The sequence below is a fragment of the Fringilla coelebs genome (assembly GCF_963513975.1).
Source record: "Fringilla coelebs genome assembly, chromosome: 5".
Classification (NCBI taxonomy): Eukaryota; Metazoa; Chordata; class Aves; order Passeriformes; family Fringillidae; genus Fringilla; species Fringilla coelebs.
The window spans coordinates 42419085-42435800 of NC_140033.1; the positions used below are offsets into that span (position 1 = coordinate 42419085).

The window sequence follows — 16716 nt, forward strand, 5'->3', positions numbered from 1 at the left end:
TAAGCTTGAAACTAACTTAGAACTTTCAATTATTTTTGTAACAATTTTTCTAACTTGTAAAGAAACCCGCTAGATTTTTTCAAGTTTCAAGAAGGGTCAGAATTGTAAAGTATTTGCAGATTAGGACAAGAAAAAAAAACCCTTCAATCTCAATTCCTGCACAGAGCACACATTTTAGCAATTGCCCATTGAGTTTGAAAGTCTCTGAAAATCTTAAACACACTTCTGTGTGAATTTTCCATTATTGTCTTGTATCTCTCTGATAAAAAGATCACTTATAAATATGACTAGATACTTATTAGGTGGAACTTCATAATAACTTGTTTTCCATAAACAAGTATTTGCTATTAGGCATCAATACACCTTGAAGCTACACAAGATGAGAGTTTGACTATTCATACACGGTATGCACGGCTGGTTAGCAATTGCAGACTTTCCAAACTCTGACTGATCAATGGGATCTGAAGTTTTACTAAACTCCATGTGACAAGTGTTAGTAGTAGTGGTGCACTCTCAGGTCACTGGACCTAAGTTGTTTTTTCTGTTAAAACTACAGAAGGTGTGAGTTTTTAAAAAAGCTGTCCGGCTTTGGATGACTGGAACATGTTTTTATCCAGTAGTACTCAAAAGTTCACCACCATCCCCACTCCCCTTCCAAGGTATTTAAGATTAATATGCCTACTTTTCTTTTCCTTCTTTTCTTTTTCCTTCTCCTTCTCCTCTTCATCTCCTCCAGCACCAAGTAAGGTAAAGATGATTCCAGTCTGAGAGTTCACACCTACAGCAGTAACCACCATTCTTCCAGAGCCTTCCATCACGTGTGTACCTGAAAGATTGAATCAGGATTTGCACTGAGATGTGAGCAGTTATATGGCAGGGCACAGAAGTACTTTGAGGAAATAAGCTTTCAGATTTGACTTTGACAGAACTCTGAGCTGTGCATATGTACCATTGTGCTCCCCTAGAGCTTTAGCTGCCAAAGCCATAGGGAAAGTAAACCCATAAGCAACTGCACAAAACATTCAGTTTTATAGGTCTGATCACTCCAACAAAGTTCTGTACTTTTTGGACTGGTTTGTGATAGTTCTAGGAGTCCACCTAGACAAAAAAAATCAATTTGCTAGTTTTAACCACAAAATTTTAAATAGCCAGCTTACCACAGAAACAAACTACTTTATTCAAAAATTGTCAAAATGCTACCCACCTGACAGCAGCATAGGATCTCTGTCCAGAGATTTCTTAACATGATCAGATTCCCCAGTCAGAGAGCTTTCATCAATTTTGAGGTCATTTCCTTGAATGAGTACACCATCAGCCGGTAAAAGGTCACCTACGAGAGATCACTGGGTTTGTTGACTGCAGTTCCTTTTTTAAAAATAAAAGAAAGTTCAACTTTAAAAATATGTTTACCATATTTCACTTGTGCAATATCTCCAACAATTATGTCAGCTACTGGTATTTGGATGACTTGGCCACCTCTGATGACTGTGAATTTCTGTTCTTGTTCAATACGGCTCTGCAATCCCCGAAATTGTTTCTCTTTACTCCAGTCATTGAAAGCTGTTACTAATACCACACAAACTACAGATAGGAGGATTGCTGCTCCTTCAATCCAACCTGCTTCAGATTCCTCCTCTTCTTCACCAACATTTACTGATCCACATACTGCAGAAAACAGGTTTTAGATTTAAGAAAGTTCACAAAGATATTTCAACAATGAAAGTTTTGGCAAACAAAAAACTTATAGCTGCTAAACATTTTCCACGCTAGCCTTCTTTGCAATTTCGCCTTTATTTCCATAAGGGTAACACACAAAGAAGATAAAGAAGCTGAAAGATAGAGCAACTTGAGGAAGTTAAACCACGCTGCTTATCTGAACACAAGAGAAGTAGATATAGAGAAAGTTTCCTGTCCTTCTTTTGTTAAATGATGGCATAAGAATGCCAGACTGATAAACAACCATTCTGCTTTGTCAACATATCCAACTTTACATTTGTCTTGACAAACTAGATATGGAAAAATTCAGCTAAATGAAGTCACAATCCCTTTATTTTCTCTGTTTAGAAGTACAAATATAGCTTCATTTCTTAAATTATAAAGTCACCAGTGTCATATCACAAATCAAGGAAAATTTCAGACTTGCAGACTCCCAGAGAAAGCCCATGACTTCAAATTATAAATTGCTTAAATATTTGAGGCAAAGCTAAAAAAAAATCCCCACTTGCACAGAGACTGGATTTCAAACAAGCCCTTGTTCCTGCTACTTGCAATTTACCTTTGGTCAGAATAATACCAGATCATGACCGAGGAAATCTCATGCTGCCCTTTTAAGGCAAGCTAGAGTTTTAGTAATGTGCTCTCAATAAGGAACAATAAGCTGCTTTTCCACTGACTTACTGTCTCCCATCAGATTTACAGTACAGGCATGTTGGACCAAGAAAGTCAGTAGTATAATAAAAGTAGATACCTACTTTTCAATAAGTTTACTTACATGATTCATTTCCTCCTGGAGGCTGGTAAAAAGAAAGGCCCAAGGATACTACGGCTGCAATTTCTAATATAATTAGTGTAACGTCCTGTAGTGCTTCCCATACTAACTGAAGAAATGTTTTTGGCTTTTTAGGAGGTATAAAGTTCTTCCCAAAAACTGCTTCTCTCCTTTCTATATCTGCTGGATTTCCACTTAAACCTATTTAACAATAAGACAAAGTTAGTGACACTTGCAACACATTTCACCCTCACATTAGAAGAGACTGAAGTTTCCCACTCATGGAATCAAGTCCCACTCCATATTTCAGTAACAAAACCAAAAAAAGCCACGTCTCAAACATAATTACGGAAGTAAATACCCTAAATCAGAGTCACTATAGAAAGCCAGCTATATTTTACAAATCTCACCTTGCCAAAATAAAGTTGACGGTCTACCTGCTTAATATGTCACTTAATATGACATAGGAACAGAGTAATAATAACAGACATACCTTTGTTCAAAGTAAACAAGTTTGCAAGACAAGATCATTAGTAGAGTTACTACTACTGAGACTGAGTAGCACCATAAAGCTTTAGCAAGACCACAGCCCGTGAAGGCAGCTCTGGTTCCCAGTGTAGGGATTCTGTATTCAGACACAACATCCTAGGGTCCTAAAAGTAATGTAACATTTATAATGAGATGTTTATTATAATTAAAAATTTAACTATTATAATTATTATATTTCCATAATAATTATTATATAAAATACTATTAAAAGTGGTTGAAGCTCTCTGCAGGCATCAGGTGGAAAGATGCATCCCCTTTTATGATGCTGCTTCCACCTGGAGTGGTGGTAGTTATTTGCTCTTCTGAAGCTTCACTTTCTATCTCCCCTCACACAGAGAGAGCCCATGTTTAGCACTATGCCAGGTTGGTCACCTCAGTTTTGCCCCATCTTCTTTCTTTCATGGCATATTTGAGCCCTCCTGTCTCAATTCTGGTACCATCCTTAAGGCACACCAGCAGAGGAGAGTGAGGGGCCTACATGAAAGGCTACAGCATGTTTCAAGAGCTTGCCAAGATCTTAAAAATAAAGGAATACCAAGTATTTTCAGTGCAAGGTCGCGCTCTCAAGGTCTTCCATGAGCACATCTCCTGGCTACTCCTCTAAAAATTCCCAGCTGACTAACCCACCATTCAGCATTAAGTTCATTTTTCAAATCAAAATTGCCGAACTTCAAAGCATATTCAGAGCAAAGGTCTGAGGTCTGGGTACTTCAATCATATTGACCCCAAGGTTATGATTAGCACCATCCTAAAGACAATTATTTTCTTAGTAGCAATTTTTTTAGTAGCTAACCCAGCTGCTTAGTGATAAAGGCATTGCAAACATGCTAGGTAATAAATAAGAACATTAGCCACTGCAGCTGTTTTTAATAATAAGGGGGGGTTTTAACACCTCCAACTGACATTACCGAGAATCATCACATATTTCAAGACACTTTGAAAAGGTTACTGAACTGCAAAGCTCAGTTTTAAATGCTAACAACTGCTATGGAATCACTTATCTGAAAAGCAAACTATATGCAGATCTCCTCAAAAGAGAAATTAATTAAACATACTCTGTGTATATGACATATTACATTTATTCTAACAGTCTTCAATTCACCCTGAATTCATGTCTTTGAAGGCTTAATAGAAAGGAGAAATTGTACTCATTAGCCATAACCTTACACTTCTTGCAGTTCAAGCTTTAAGGTGCTTACTTTCACTCTCAAAGAGCACTGCAAGACTATTTTCAAAATCAAGCTCTACATTACAGGATCTAGAGAAACTCAGGACAGCGTGGTCATTCCAAAAGGCTGGGCCATATATCTATTTTGCAAAAGATACTGCTCCTCTGTTCCTTTAACATGGCAGAGTTTGGAAATTTATTTACAATTTATTAATATTAGAAACATCACTCCCTTCCTTCCTTTCCAGGGTACCACAGTGCAGAACATCAGAAGTGTGCAACAAAGGTCTTTGAAAAATGAAAATTGTTTCTAAATGAGGCTATATAAAGTCAAGCTACTATCAGAACCACTTAGTGAAGATTAGTAAATAAGCCTAGCAAAGATAAAAACCATTTGTATTTTTAGTATACACTATAATAGACCATGCACCATTACTGAACTTGCTACATTCACCAGACAGCTGGCAATTTCACAGTTCCCAATCTACAGTCCTGAGATCAAAACTACTGCCATTATATTCTTAATTATGTGTCTTAACTAGGGCAGTTTATGTTATTTGGGGTTACCTTTGAAAAATATTAGCCAAGGGACTAGTTAATGTTTCATATTCAAATTTTATTAAAAATATCTATATCTCTCCAGAATATTAGACAGACTTTTGCTGCTAAAGATATGTCAAACATTCATTTTGCACATTTGCACACATGCAAGCAGTAAAGTCTGCTCAGTGCCCTTTTTTTTAAAGTAATACTGGTAAAGGATTGTTCCCATTTCTCATTTCAAATCAGATAAGTTTGATCCAAATTTTGCCTGAAAATAGATGTTGTGTTACATTGTCAACAACTTCACAGCAAGAAATGGAACAAGTTGAACTCATCCAGTGTGTATCATGTCAGAACTACCTGTACTTTTCCTGTGAAGCCCCTGGCAATTACATAGCAGTAAGAGTGTCATGTCATAGAGAAAGCATCTGATTAGGAAAAAGAGTCCTGGGGCCTTGCAGGTATACACACAAGGTTTTAGAGAGCAGTATTAGTGTAATGCATAATGGTTTTCTGCAAGATCTTCCCTAGACTTTTTTCTGTTAGTATTGTCTCCCTCTCTATACTTGCAGTTAGAATTTGACAAAAGCAGAGACCTAGTTCTACCTTTACAAGAGCTCTCCAGTACTACCTCCAGAAAGTTTATACCAGGTTACCTGACAGGGAGGCTGATTCTCTAAAATTTCATGTTGTGGTTTAAGAGTCAAAATGACACCTCTGTTGGACGCTCTTCTAACTCAATTAACCTTTTCTGAGCCTGTTAACATGTTCAACTGTTGAGCCTTTGGTGTGTTTATGAGCTCTCACACTTCAAAAAAAAAAGGATGGTGCCCTTTTATTAAGTCAGTGACTGTATATAACTGATTTCAGTGTACATCTAAATGTCAAATCCTTTTGAAAGTGAAAGGCCTTGATCACACAGCCCTCGGTACAGCACAATCAATCTGCAGGAAAGGGCATCCAACCCTTGAGATCTGCTGCCATGTGACATGTTTAGTAACCTGCATGTTTTTACATTAAGAGACAAAATGCATCCTGCAGTGTACGAGGTATTTGGTGCTTAGTGCATCGTGGCTATGTAAAATTGTATGTCCACCTAGCTTGCAGTAATAGTGGACCTTTAGCCTTGCAGATCACTCTGCAAGAGAATTTAACTCTCGGCTCAACTGCCAGTTCTAGAAAACCATATCCCTTTTCACAGAGAAAGGAAACTGCCTTCCAATACTATGCAACAGGGTAACGGGAGCCTGCTCCTCCTGAGATGTGTTACACTGCTTATACACTACAGTGCTTCACACACATGCACTGTACTTTACAACTGCCAAGGAACAGAAGTTTGTACTCCTCGTGTTTTACAAACTTCATCCTGAAATTGGTCTACTCCCATCCCCTGGTAGTTCAGCCACGTCAGCTGGCTGAACAGTTTCAGTTTGGTAAGAGGAACCCAATTCATCGACTGATAATTTCAGGAGTCTGGAAATCTGGCTTCAAAAGCAGATCAAGCCAAAACATGCTAAATGCAGATGTACCCAGGGGTACCTTACGGCACTTAGTAGGCTGCTCTTGGTCCGAGAAGATAAATCTTTCCAGAGCATTTCTGAAGAACAGAAAGCAACGGCTCTACAGGATTAAGACAGCAGGTACTTTGCTGCTACCAACATGACACCACATCGGTTAAAATCTATGTGAGTCCCTAAATGCAGAGACACCACAATTTGCCAAAATCTTGATTTTGGTAATTCTCAATTGCTTTTAACAGCAGGACTTCACAGTAAGTTTCAGTTAATGTTTTTACATCTTTTTATTTAAGTACAGTTTACTGCAGGTACTACAGTATGGAGATACTACAGTACCTTATGCAGTAGGATTTCCGTCTTTCACAAATATACTTAATAGTTTTCATTTACATTGGAAGAAAGCAGTAACAAAAAGCCAGGTCTTAAGGAGAACTTCTGGAGGGTTCTCAAGAAGGAGACTTAATACATCTATTTACTTATTTCTTCACATTTGTACAGTCTATCTTGGAGCAATAACTCCAGACAGCAAAAGCATGGTGTAGCCACATTTTACACAATGCCACTAAGTCGAACATGGTAAAGACTCCATCCCTATTTCTAGGGAATAAGATTATGTTATCACTTCGCAAACCTTCCACTAAGAGTAAATGTCAATGCATCAAGTTATATTGATAGTTATTTTGCATAGCTCAAATGAAATCTACAGAAATACTGCAGATTTAAAAACTAGTTCCTGCTATTAAGAATCCAAGGTAACACAAACAGAAAACATGTAATCAGTTTTAAAAATTGCTGCATTAGGAAATCCAAGAACTAGGTAGCCACACAGAAGCATTAATAAGCCCTGCATTAGAATATTAAAACCCTGGGCTCTACAACAGCATGATCTGAATTGTGAACTATAGGTCATATGAACTATTCAGAAAACTGGTGCTTTCACAGTGAGCTGAACACTGCTGTGCTGCATTGCTGTTTCATATGTGGATGCCTACATCAATAAACTTTGTTCCAAGTGCAACTTCATTAATAAAACATCTCACATGCAGCTAGACCAACTGAAAAAAACCTCTTGCTTACTTATTACCATGGAATACTTCTGTCTTAAAGGGACAAGAAGCAATATTTTGTTATGGTAACTAAAATGCTTTTAACAAACTTTGTTCTATTAAAAAAAAGAGCAGTTTGCTGACTAAGACTTTTCCTAAATGGAGTTTCCTCAGTAAGCGTTAAAATTTACTTACCTTCATTTGGTGAAGTTTTCAACTTTGTACAGATGCCATGTACATCACCATAGCATTCCTGTATTTTATGCAGTGCATCTGCAGCTCGAAGTTCCATAAGAGAACGGAGCTCTGCAAGAGTAACTCCAAAATCTCCATGATTAGCTTCTTTTACAGCATTTTTTACGCTGCTATATGCAACCGAGTTGTTTGCCATGTCACCCATGATGCATGCAGTTTTTAGCGTAGACAGTTTCCAGCAAGGAACAAAATTTCAACTCAAAATATTTCCAAAAGGAAAATAAATCCTTTGGGTATGAAGACAGTCAGGAGAGCAGACACATCACCCAAGCAAGAGAGCCCGTCTGGAGAGATATCTTTGAGGTTGTCCCATGATGCGTTCTGTTCCCCAAAGCCAAAAGGCATGTACAGTCTAGGGAGAGAATAAATACACATTCAGTTACATAACAGCTATACTGAAATCCATTGTAAGACAATCCCTACTCTTTGTACTAAGGTTACAGAACAAATTTCTTTTTTAATTTCCTATAGTATTTTCAGTTTGCATTCCGCAGGCAAGAGCGACAAGGAAGAAAATGGATGTTTCCCACCCCAAAACAACCTTGCATTATTGGATTCCTTAAGTCATTAACTTTGTAACAACTGTTGCCTTTAACACTGGCATTTTCTTTCAAATGTCCATATGGTTCACCATCAAGCAGCAACCTTTAAAAATACCTAAAATTAAATCTGTTTCCTGGGAAATGGAACTTGTAGCATCCACAAGTGATGTCACATGGGGAAAGAACATGCTCAAGTTAAAAATTCACATTTTCCAATGCCTCCTGCACCTCAGAGTTTGGGAAGAACAAGATTTTTTGTGTTCCCATTAATTCATTCGTGCACACCTCAAGAACAAACTTTAACACTAAGCTAGCCCACACATGAAGTACTTTTGTATTCCAAGTAGGATTATATCTTCAGGCAGACCTAGCTCCTAATAAATTTTTCATGTCCATACAGTTTTAGCCCTGCTCCAGCCCTCTTCATCACAACTCAAGCCTTGCACAGTATCTCCATGTAATTCTTTGAGGAGAGGGAAAAATTGCACAGCATCACCTTTCTGCAGAAGGGATGAGCAGACTGAGAGCAGTTCTTCCATCTGAGGATCAATGTATTGCAGCTGAAAAATTATCATCTAGCCACAGGACTCTGAACTTGCACAGGCATTCTGTGCCTAATCCCTGCTCAGCTGACATATCTTGCACATACATATGTAGCTACACAACAGTGTAGTGCACACACAAACTCCTTATGCCTGGGTGAAGATTTGCTGTGTGCCAAAACCAGACTTGTGATCACGTAAATCAGCTTTATTGGCATAATGAAGTGCAATGAGCATGTGTAACAACATATTCCCCCACAAAACATGACTGCCAGGCTCAGATGAACAGCTTGGACACTTCCAGGTCAACAAGACTCTCAGGTGTCATATGCCTAGCACAGGCAAAAATATGAAGGCAAAACATCAGCAAACAAAAGATTTCTAGCTAATTCCCTGCAAGGTTAGGGGACTGTTTGGCTGAACTGCTGAGTCTATGTTGAAGTAAAGGTATAAGCACCCCAGTTACCAGAAATTTAAGGTCTTGGTTCCAGGAAAGACTCAGATTTCTGCTCTGGAAATAATCAGTTGCAGGTATATTAAATCTACCATTTAAAGCACCATGCCACAGTACTTCATTTGCCTTGAGAACAGCCACTGACACTGTAAACCCCTGAACTGATGTCACCTGACCACAAGTGACACGCCCATCTCTGGCAGAACTACAACTTCTACAACTGCAACTGCTCTTCTCTTCCTGTCACAGGAGTTTCTGAGAAAACCACTGTCCATGGCTGTTAAAAAGCATAAAACAATCAATATTCACATGCATAAAACTTCCAACATTCTATATGTTCTATATTCTAAATTCTTAATTTTAAATCCTCATTGTTTTCTCTGTTACTTGCAAGAAAATGTTGCAACAGCTGAAGAGTCCATGATGATGATGTTAACCTGCATGCCAGGATATAGTTTTGCTTAAGACTCTAATGAGTTCTGTTAGAGTGTCCTGCAAGTGAAGAATTTCATGCAAACCATGTATGAAAGAGTTTTCTTTAAAGACACGCCGAATTGTTATCCAATGCCCAAAAGCTGGATGTTGTCCAGCTGGTAGCCTAGGAGGATTTATCAGCTGGCATCTGATCATAAGCTATGACAGTATAACAAGAAGCAGATCAGGCAAATGAGTTTGTATAGCTATGGAGAAGATGCTGCAGCTGCTAATTAAGCAAAAATAGACCGAGCAGAAGGCCCCACAACCAATTACATCAAACTTGATTCAATTTTAATTAAGAAAAGCTCTGTTCAAGCCTCTAGCAGGAGCCCTGCACTTGATGCCCAAATACACCCAAATCCAAGAGAAAAGGATAGAAAAAGCTACAGCTCTACTTGTCAAAGTTTTAGGACTTTCTCTCTTCATATATATGCATAGAGTGGGCCAAATTTGCTTTCATATGCAACTAAACTGAAGAGCAGTAACTCTGCTTAATCATAAAACAGTGTGCTTTGTGCTCCAATTCGAACCTCTCTATGCATCTATATCCATTTTTACTAATAAGTAATAATCCAGATTAGTCATTAAGAAGTTTATATAGAAGGGTTCCTCCTATGCTCTAAATGCCATCCTAACATACCAATGGACCCTTAGGGTTCACAGGCGAATTCAATAAGCATTCATTAACTACAAAAATAATGCAGTTCTACAGATCAGCTCTAGTAGTGATACAATTTACTGGGTACATTCGTGTTAGCAAAGAATTGGGGAAAACTGAACAGTGTCAAGACTTCAAATTCTGAATACTGAACAAGCGCAGTGCTGCTCCAGATTATAAAAATTTGATTAAACATGACCAATTTTTACAGAAAATGAGACCAAGATTTGCTTCAGTAGTCCATTTTTACCAGACACTTCAACAGAGAGCATAATAGCTTCTTGTCATACAGGTACAGGATGGACTTAGTCTAGCACAGATTTTTCTGTAGGAATCAGCCAAGAAACTTTCTTTAGGAAATATCCTTAATGCAGTTTTGATGTAAAATCTTGCAACATTCAATCAGTTCCTGTTACAGCAAGTTCCAAGAGTCCACTTTTGTAACATTAGTGGCAGTGCATAATAAAACTATTTTGACTGTAATTCAGTAGCATAAAAGGAAGCACATTTTAAAGCTACAAAGATCATCTAATAGTATTTATCTGCTCAACTAATGAAATATTTTATTTGTTTTTACCAGTGTTTCAGTTCTCAATTATTGCATCAGTCATTTGAAATAACTGAATAGCATGAGCTCTGAGTACTGTAGTTTAAAGCAACTCAACTCAAACTCCAATCTGTTAATATCTCAAATTTTCAATTCAAAAAACAGTTATCAAGCTAAAACTCATTTATACACCAATCTGAAGTTCCAGCCTATTTAAAGTTTAATTCAGTTGAGTTTTGTGTTCGTTTCCAGCTTAAACAAGCTGCATACAAAATTAAGATGTCTACCTTCCATTAGACACATCAACTTTTGGATAATACTTTCTCACCAACACTTGGTTCCTCCCTTTATATCACTGAGACCAGGAATAACTTTAAAAGGTACTCTCTGTCATACAAAAATGACTAAAAAACTTGCACTGCAGAGGCATATTTCAGTAGCAGCACATACTCTCATAAGCAGGATTCAGATACTTATGTAAATCCCTCTGAGAAGACCTTGCTGCTCTTTCATTATAGTAACCTCACTGACACATCATATCATTGTAGCTGCTTATGAGGAATAACTTCCTTACCCAAATCAAATCACTCTTTATTGCTAAGGGACTGTGTTTTGTTACCAGACAAAGACACTAATTCAAACCCATAACCCATTAAACAAAGGTTAGACAACTTTGCCAGTGTTAGAAGTTCATCATCATAAGCTTCTGCAGCTGGACTGGAGTGAAGAAAGGAAAAGCTCTAAACAGAAGTCTACATGAAGAGATGCTCACCAAAGCATGAAGAGACTACAGATTACTTATCTATTTAGTGCTACCAGACCATTCTACACTGACCAAATTAGATGCTGCAACATGTTTTTTGTGTGGTGGCACAATTACTATTGCCCAGATGCACAGGACCTAGCACACCTTAGACCCCTATCCAAGCTTCTCCTATGATTACATTTACATTTAATACCTGCTTCACTAACCTACAAGGAAACACAATTTGCTTAATCAATATTAAAACACTTAAGTGCACTCATACCTCAAGAGTCAAAGCTCCAGCAATTATAAATCTTGTGTCATTCAATTTAATTTGTACATCTGCCTAAACAGTGTGCATTCTGATATTGAGCATTAGCTGGTAGCATTTGACCTTCAGCAACACACTAAAACTGGGCCCTGTAATATAGGAAAGGGCTTGCAAAGTGATTATCTCAGGAAAGCCTTTGTTTAATCTAATTAGTCCAATGAATACCAGACAGATCTGCATATCAAGAAGCTGTTGTGATAAGAACCGTCCCCATATGTTTCAGCTGTCATGCCCTTTAACCTGCCTACAGCTTCCAACATATTGAAAACATATAATATGCTTTTGTATACTTCAGTTTGGGTGTGATCCACAGCTTCAAGCCATGCCATAACATTGCAGCGGTGGGAGGAAGAAAGAAGGGAAGTTGTCTGCAATATTATTACAATGGAATATTATTACAATGAAAAGTAACTGTAACTGAGAAAGTAACCTGGAAATCAAACTGAAATTCACTGAGGTTTTGTGCTCTGAAGGGTCAAACTTCTTCCTGGAAGAGACAGATCCTCCCCCGTACTTGACAGGCTACAGAAACTCACCAGCTGTTTCACAAGGAATGTGAATGAATTTTAATGAGGCAAAACATAAACACAGAACAGTATGCATTTACAAGTCACTATTCTATAAGTTAAAATGTGCCTAACTGAAACAGGAGTTAAAAAACTTCATGCCATGCCATTGTTTCAGAGCAAACATCTCAGACAGCCTGGCTTATGAAGAGACATGCACAAGTAGACTGAAGAACCAAGAGGCAAAGGGCACAAACCAAGTTTTCAGCATACCATCTTCAGCCTATGCCCAACAGTGTTGCAATGACAAGTTTCAGCTATTACAGCTTACGTGCTATAAACGGTAAATTCATCAAAGGTCATGACTTTTGCTTAGTTTTCAAAGAGAAATCTGATTTAATTCTGAAGCCTAATCTCCTGGGAAGCAGATGTACTTACCTATCTGAAATAAAAACTGGCCTAGATTCTGCGCTGGATCTAAACACTGGCATTGTCCCTGCTCATTGCAGGGAGGTTAGACAAGATGACATTTAAAGGTCTTTTCCAATCCAAATTATAGTGTGATTCTGTGATTTATGGCACTTAATCTAAGGGATTTCTCCTGGCTATTGTGATTGACACCTGTAGAAACCATTTCATCCATTGGTGGTTTCTTTCCTTTAAGACCCCAAATTTATTTCTTATTGAAATCATAGCAAACAAATTAGGACTTCAGTAGTCTGAAGTCGGTTTGGCAGTAGTACAAATCAGCAGTGTTCACACACAGGCTCCGCATAATTTTCCTCTTGCTTTGGTAGTAGCAAGGAAAAATCGTACAAGTCTTGCAGGTTAGTTATTGTGGCACAGAGGACATAAGCTTCTCTTACAAGGCAGCTTGGTCCACAGCCTCTGGCAGGAGCCAGCAAGCAAGCAGACATTTTGTTATCCATCATCCATCTGCACAGGCTGTATTGCCCTGCCTTGCCCAAGCCAAGGCCTCTCCCCACTCACTAAACTCAGCTCCAGGTGAAGTGACATCTGGATTAAGAACCAAGATCAGAAAGTGCTGTATAGAATAGTCTGAGTAGGAAACTATTTTATCAAGGGTTTAATCATTAGCTTTCTGAGGTAACCAAATAGATACTACAGATCCAAAAATAGACAGACTGATGCAACAAGAAGGGTTTCAGAAAAACTTATGACCACTTTCAAGGAACATCAGACTTTGAGACACTCTGGAAAATCCCAGAGGACAAAACAAATGTGATCATCATTAAAGAAAGCAACAAGTGTTCTGTGTGTTTGAAGTACTAGGGTTTCACAGTCACCTACTTCTTATCACATTGCTGGCTTGTCCACAAGACGACAAACACTCAACACAAAACCATGCAAAACTATTAAGTTTGTAACCACTTAAAATACTTCTCTGCAGTCCACAGCTCTGATCAACATTCAGGCAGCTTCTCTCTTCTCCACCCACAGGCCCTGAAGCCTCCTTCCCTGTACTTCTTTTTCCTAAACTCATCTACTTTCTGCTCAGTGATGACACTATAAAATAAAGGCTACATTCAAGAGGACCGTTTGCAATGAAAGGTTACTCTAGTTTAAGGCTATAGTCCCAGTGAAAAAAAGTTTTAACCTCTAGATGGGACTCTGTCCCATCCAGAATGATTTTGAGTGTTCAAACACCTAAAATGCATTTACTGTGTACATCAGCTTCCTCATCTAACTCTAGGTAAGTGAAGCTGCCAAAATTTGGACTAAGGCAGCTGATGGCTGAAGGCAAATTTGCTGGTATTTAAAATGCAAGAAAAAAAAGTTTGCCCAAAGCCCATAGATATTTTCCTTTCCTTCAGATCCACTGAGTTCTAAATAAGATGACTGACGATTTCAAGTCTCTTAATCCTGCACAGTTTAGGATAATTATGCTGCAAACTAAGTTCTTTTAACAGATCTGTCATATTAATAGGTAAATATATAAACTTAAAGTGTTGTTGGTTTTTTTTTAACGCAGTAATGTCATCCATTAACAAATATTCACATTACTAGGTTCATGAACAACTTACCACACTTTTCCCATCAACATTTGTCAAAACCATATTGACAAAAAAGACAAGACAAAGCTGAACTTTTCCAAAAAGAGATAGGGTGGTAGCATGGCAACCAACTCACTAAAATGATGCATCGTAAGACTACAACAGAGTTTACTGGTATTCCCAAAGTGCAAAATGTGTCCTGGTCACAAACCCCGACAGGTGTGTTAAATGAGGTACATGACATCACTATATGCAACTAAGTTTCAAGTAAAGTGGGATGGTACCAAATTTCATCCATCAGAGATGGAGTTGGATTCTGGGATTTCAGCTACTCGTTGCATTTAGAGCTCAGTGCAATACATCCAGCTGGTCAGTTCTGATGATTTCAGCAAACCAGCAGCTGACTTCATCAGTTTTTCCTACAGGTATATAACTTGTCTTGAGAAATTTTTTCACCTTTTTTTCCCACGGAACTTATATTTACCATTTCATCCTGATTTGAACACTCCCCATTTTTTCTTTCAGAAAGTATTCTTTTATGCTAGTATCCACTTACACAGAGCAGTAGGCTTTTGACTGTGACCATGCCTCATGACATCAAAGAGATACAAAAAGCCCTTTAGATTTATGAGCCTTCAGGCAAAAGACAAAAGTCCATTCTTACCTGATATTTCTTGTATTCAGAAAACTTCAAAAGATATTTAAAATTAGTCTTAGAACTACTAGGAAATAGTTATACCTATGAGATTGACCTGAATTACTTCCATAAAGACACTCCACATATAACCAATTCCTTTCTATTAGAGAAATAAAATTAACTTAGGCAAAGTTTTAAGGCTTTTCTTGCTACTTTGGACTAGCTTACTGCTAAATACAAACAGTACCACAAAATAGTCTATATGCTCATTGAACTGTAAACAGGTAATATACAAATCGAGATATTAATGTGGTAAAGGATCAATTTATGATCCTCAAAATCACCATTCCAACCAAGCAACTGTCTGGAATGTAAGAAAAACAAAACAAAAACCTCAAGTCTGGTCGCCCATCTCAATGAGCCCACACTATGATGCTAAATTGGATATATGTTTTGTCCTCTTGCGGTCAAAGTTAAAGAAGCTTCCCTCTTGGCCTGTAAAAAGCCAGTTTGAGAACCTTCAACTTCAGATTTTTCAGAAGCCTTTTGGAAATACCAGACCACAGTATACCCTTATCCTCAAACATTTAAAGAGCCTTACTTCTTCAGAAACCTATTGTTTCCAGCTATGCTAGCTTTCTCTGAATGTCATTAATTCCTGCCTGCCAGAAATACACCAAATAAACTGGCCAAAAGAATCATTCTGAGAAAATCCCTTTGAAAAACTGCAATTATGTTTGCCAACTTCTCTGCCTAAGGAGACAGAGGGTTTAAAAACTCAAATATCATAACTAGTCCACACTTGAGCAGCACTTTGAGAAATATTTCACAACTTTGCTGCTCCTGCTGGTTATGTCAAGAGGTTCGGGGGCCCTTTTGGTTTGTGGGGTTTTTTTTGTTTGGTAAGGGTTTTTTTACCTCAATATTTGAATTTGAAAATCCAGTGTACATCTTTGCAGAAACACAAGAGTGAAATCTCTCACAAAATTCTTTATTATGATTATACTGGTCATCCCTTTAGCTCTTTGATAAGTTTTGAGAGCTTAGCTCACTAGTCCATTCTCCTGGCCCTCCTCTTTCTGGTTCTGTGTGAGAAGCATGTTCAGTAGGCTTCACCTCATGGTATTATCTGACATATTTTACAATTTTGTAAGGCTACATATTGCTTTATCCTTCAGGGACATCTCCAGTTTCAAAACTAGTCTTTCCTCATGATAATACTTTTTCATCTCTCTGATGTCTGACACCCACTTAAAGGCTAAGTTGTCATGCTCCCTGCATTGTCACACACTTCTAGCTACTCCAAAGTTTCTCATTTATGCAGGGTTGGTTGCTGGTCTGGGGTAGTTGTACATACATTGAAGCATTACTGCAATATAGCTATTGGCAACTGTGTGTAGAATGATGGCAAATTAACTGCTCTGTGAGCAGTACACACATGACAGCCCACTATCCAATATAAGATAATAAATACTTCTCTCAGGAGTTGTTTCTTCAACACAGTCAGAGAATATATAAGCAGTGTTAGCAGACAGAATGCACAAAGCTGCCATTCCCATCACGGCACTTTGTAACCAACAAAGCAGCGAGTCTGTCACATCCTCAGGTGACCAAAGGTATGGCTGTGCTTCAGGGACACGTTGTAACACTCCCACTCACAGAGGTCCTGAAGCAGCTCTCATTATTTGACACTAAC

At 38.1% G+C, this 16716-nt stretch overlaps 1 protein-coding gene across 5 annotated transcripts in view; it reads right to left on the bottom strand.

The window, feature by feature from the left end:
- Positions 1-16716, bottom strand: part of ATP2B1 (ATPase plasma membrane Ca2+ transporting 1) — a 59009-nt gene that overhangs the window by 25039 nt on the left and 17254 nt on the right. For all 5 annotated transcript variants that reach the window (XM_084205584.1, XM_084205586.1, XM_084205585.1 and 2 more), the window contains exons 2-6: positions 7507-7918; positions 2492-2689; positions 1411-1665; positions 1205-1330; positions 683-826 (exon numbers count right to left, since the gene is read on the bottom strand). In XM_084205584.1, coding sequence (XP_084061710.1) covers positions 683-826; positions 1205-1330; positions 1411-1665; positions 2492-2689; positions 7507-7711 — 928 coding nt within the window. In that variant the 5' untranslated portion in view covers positions 7712-7918. The remainder of the gene's footprint in view (positions 1-682; positions 827-1204; positions 1331-1410; positions 1666-2491; positions 2690-7506; positions 7919-16716) is intronic.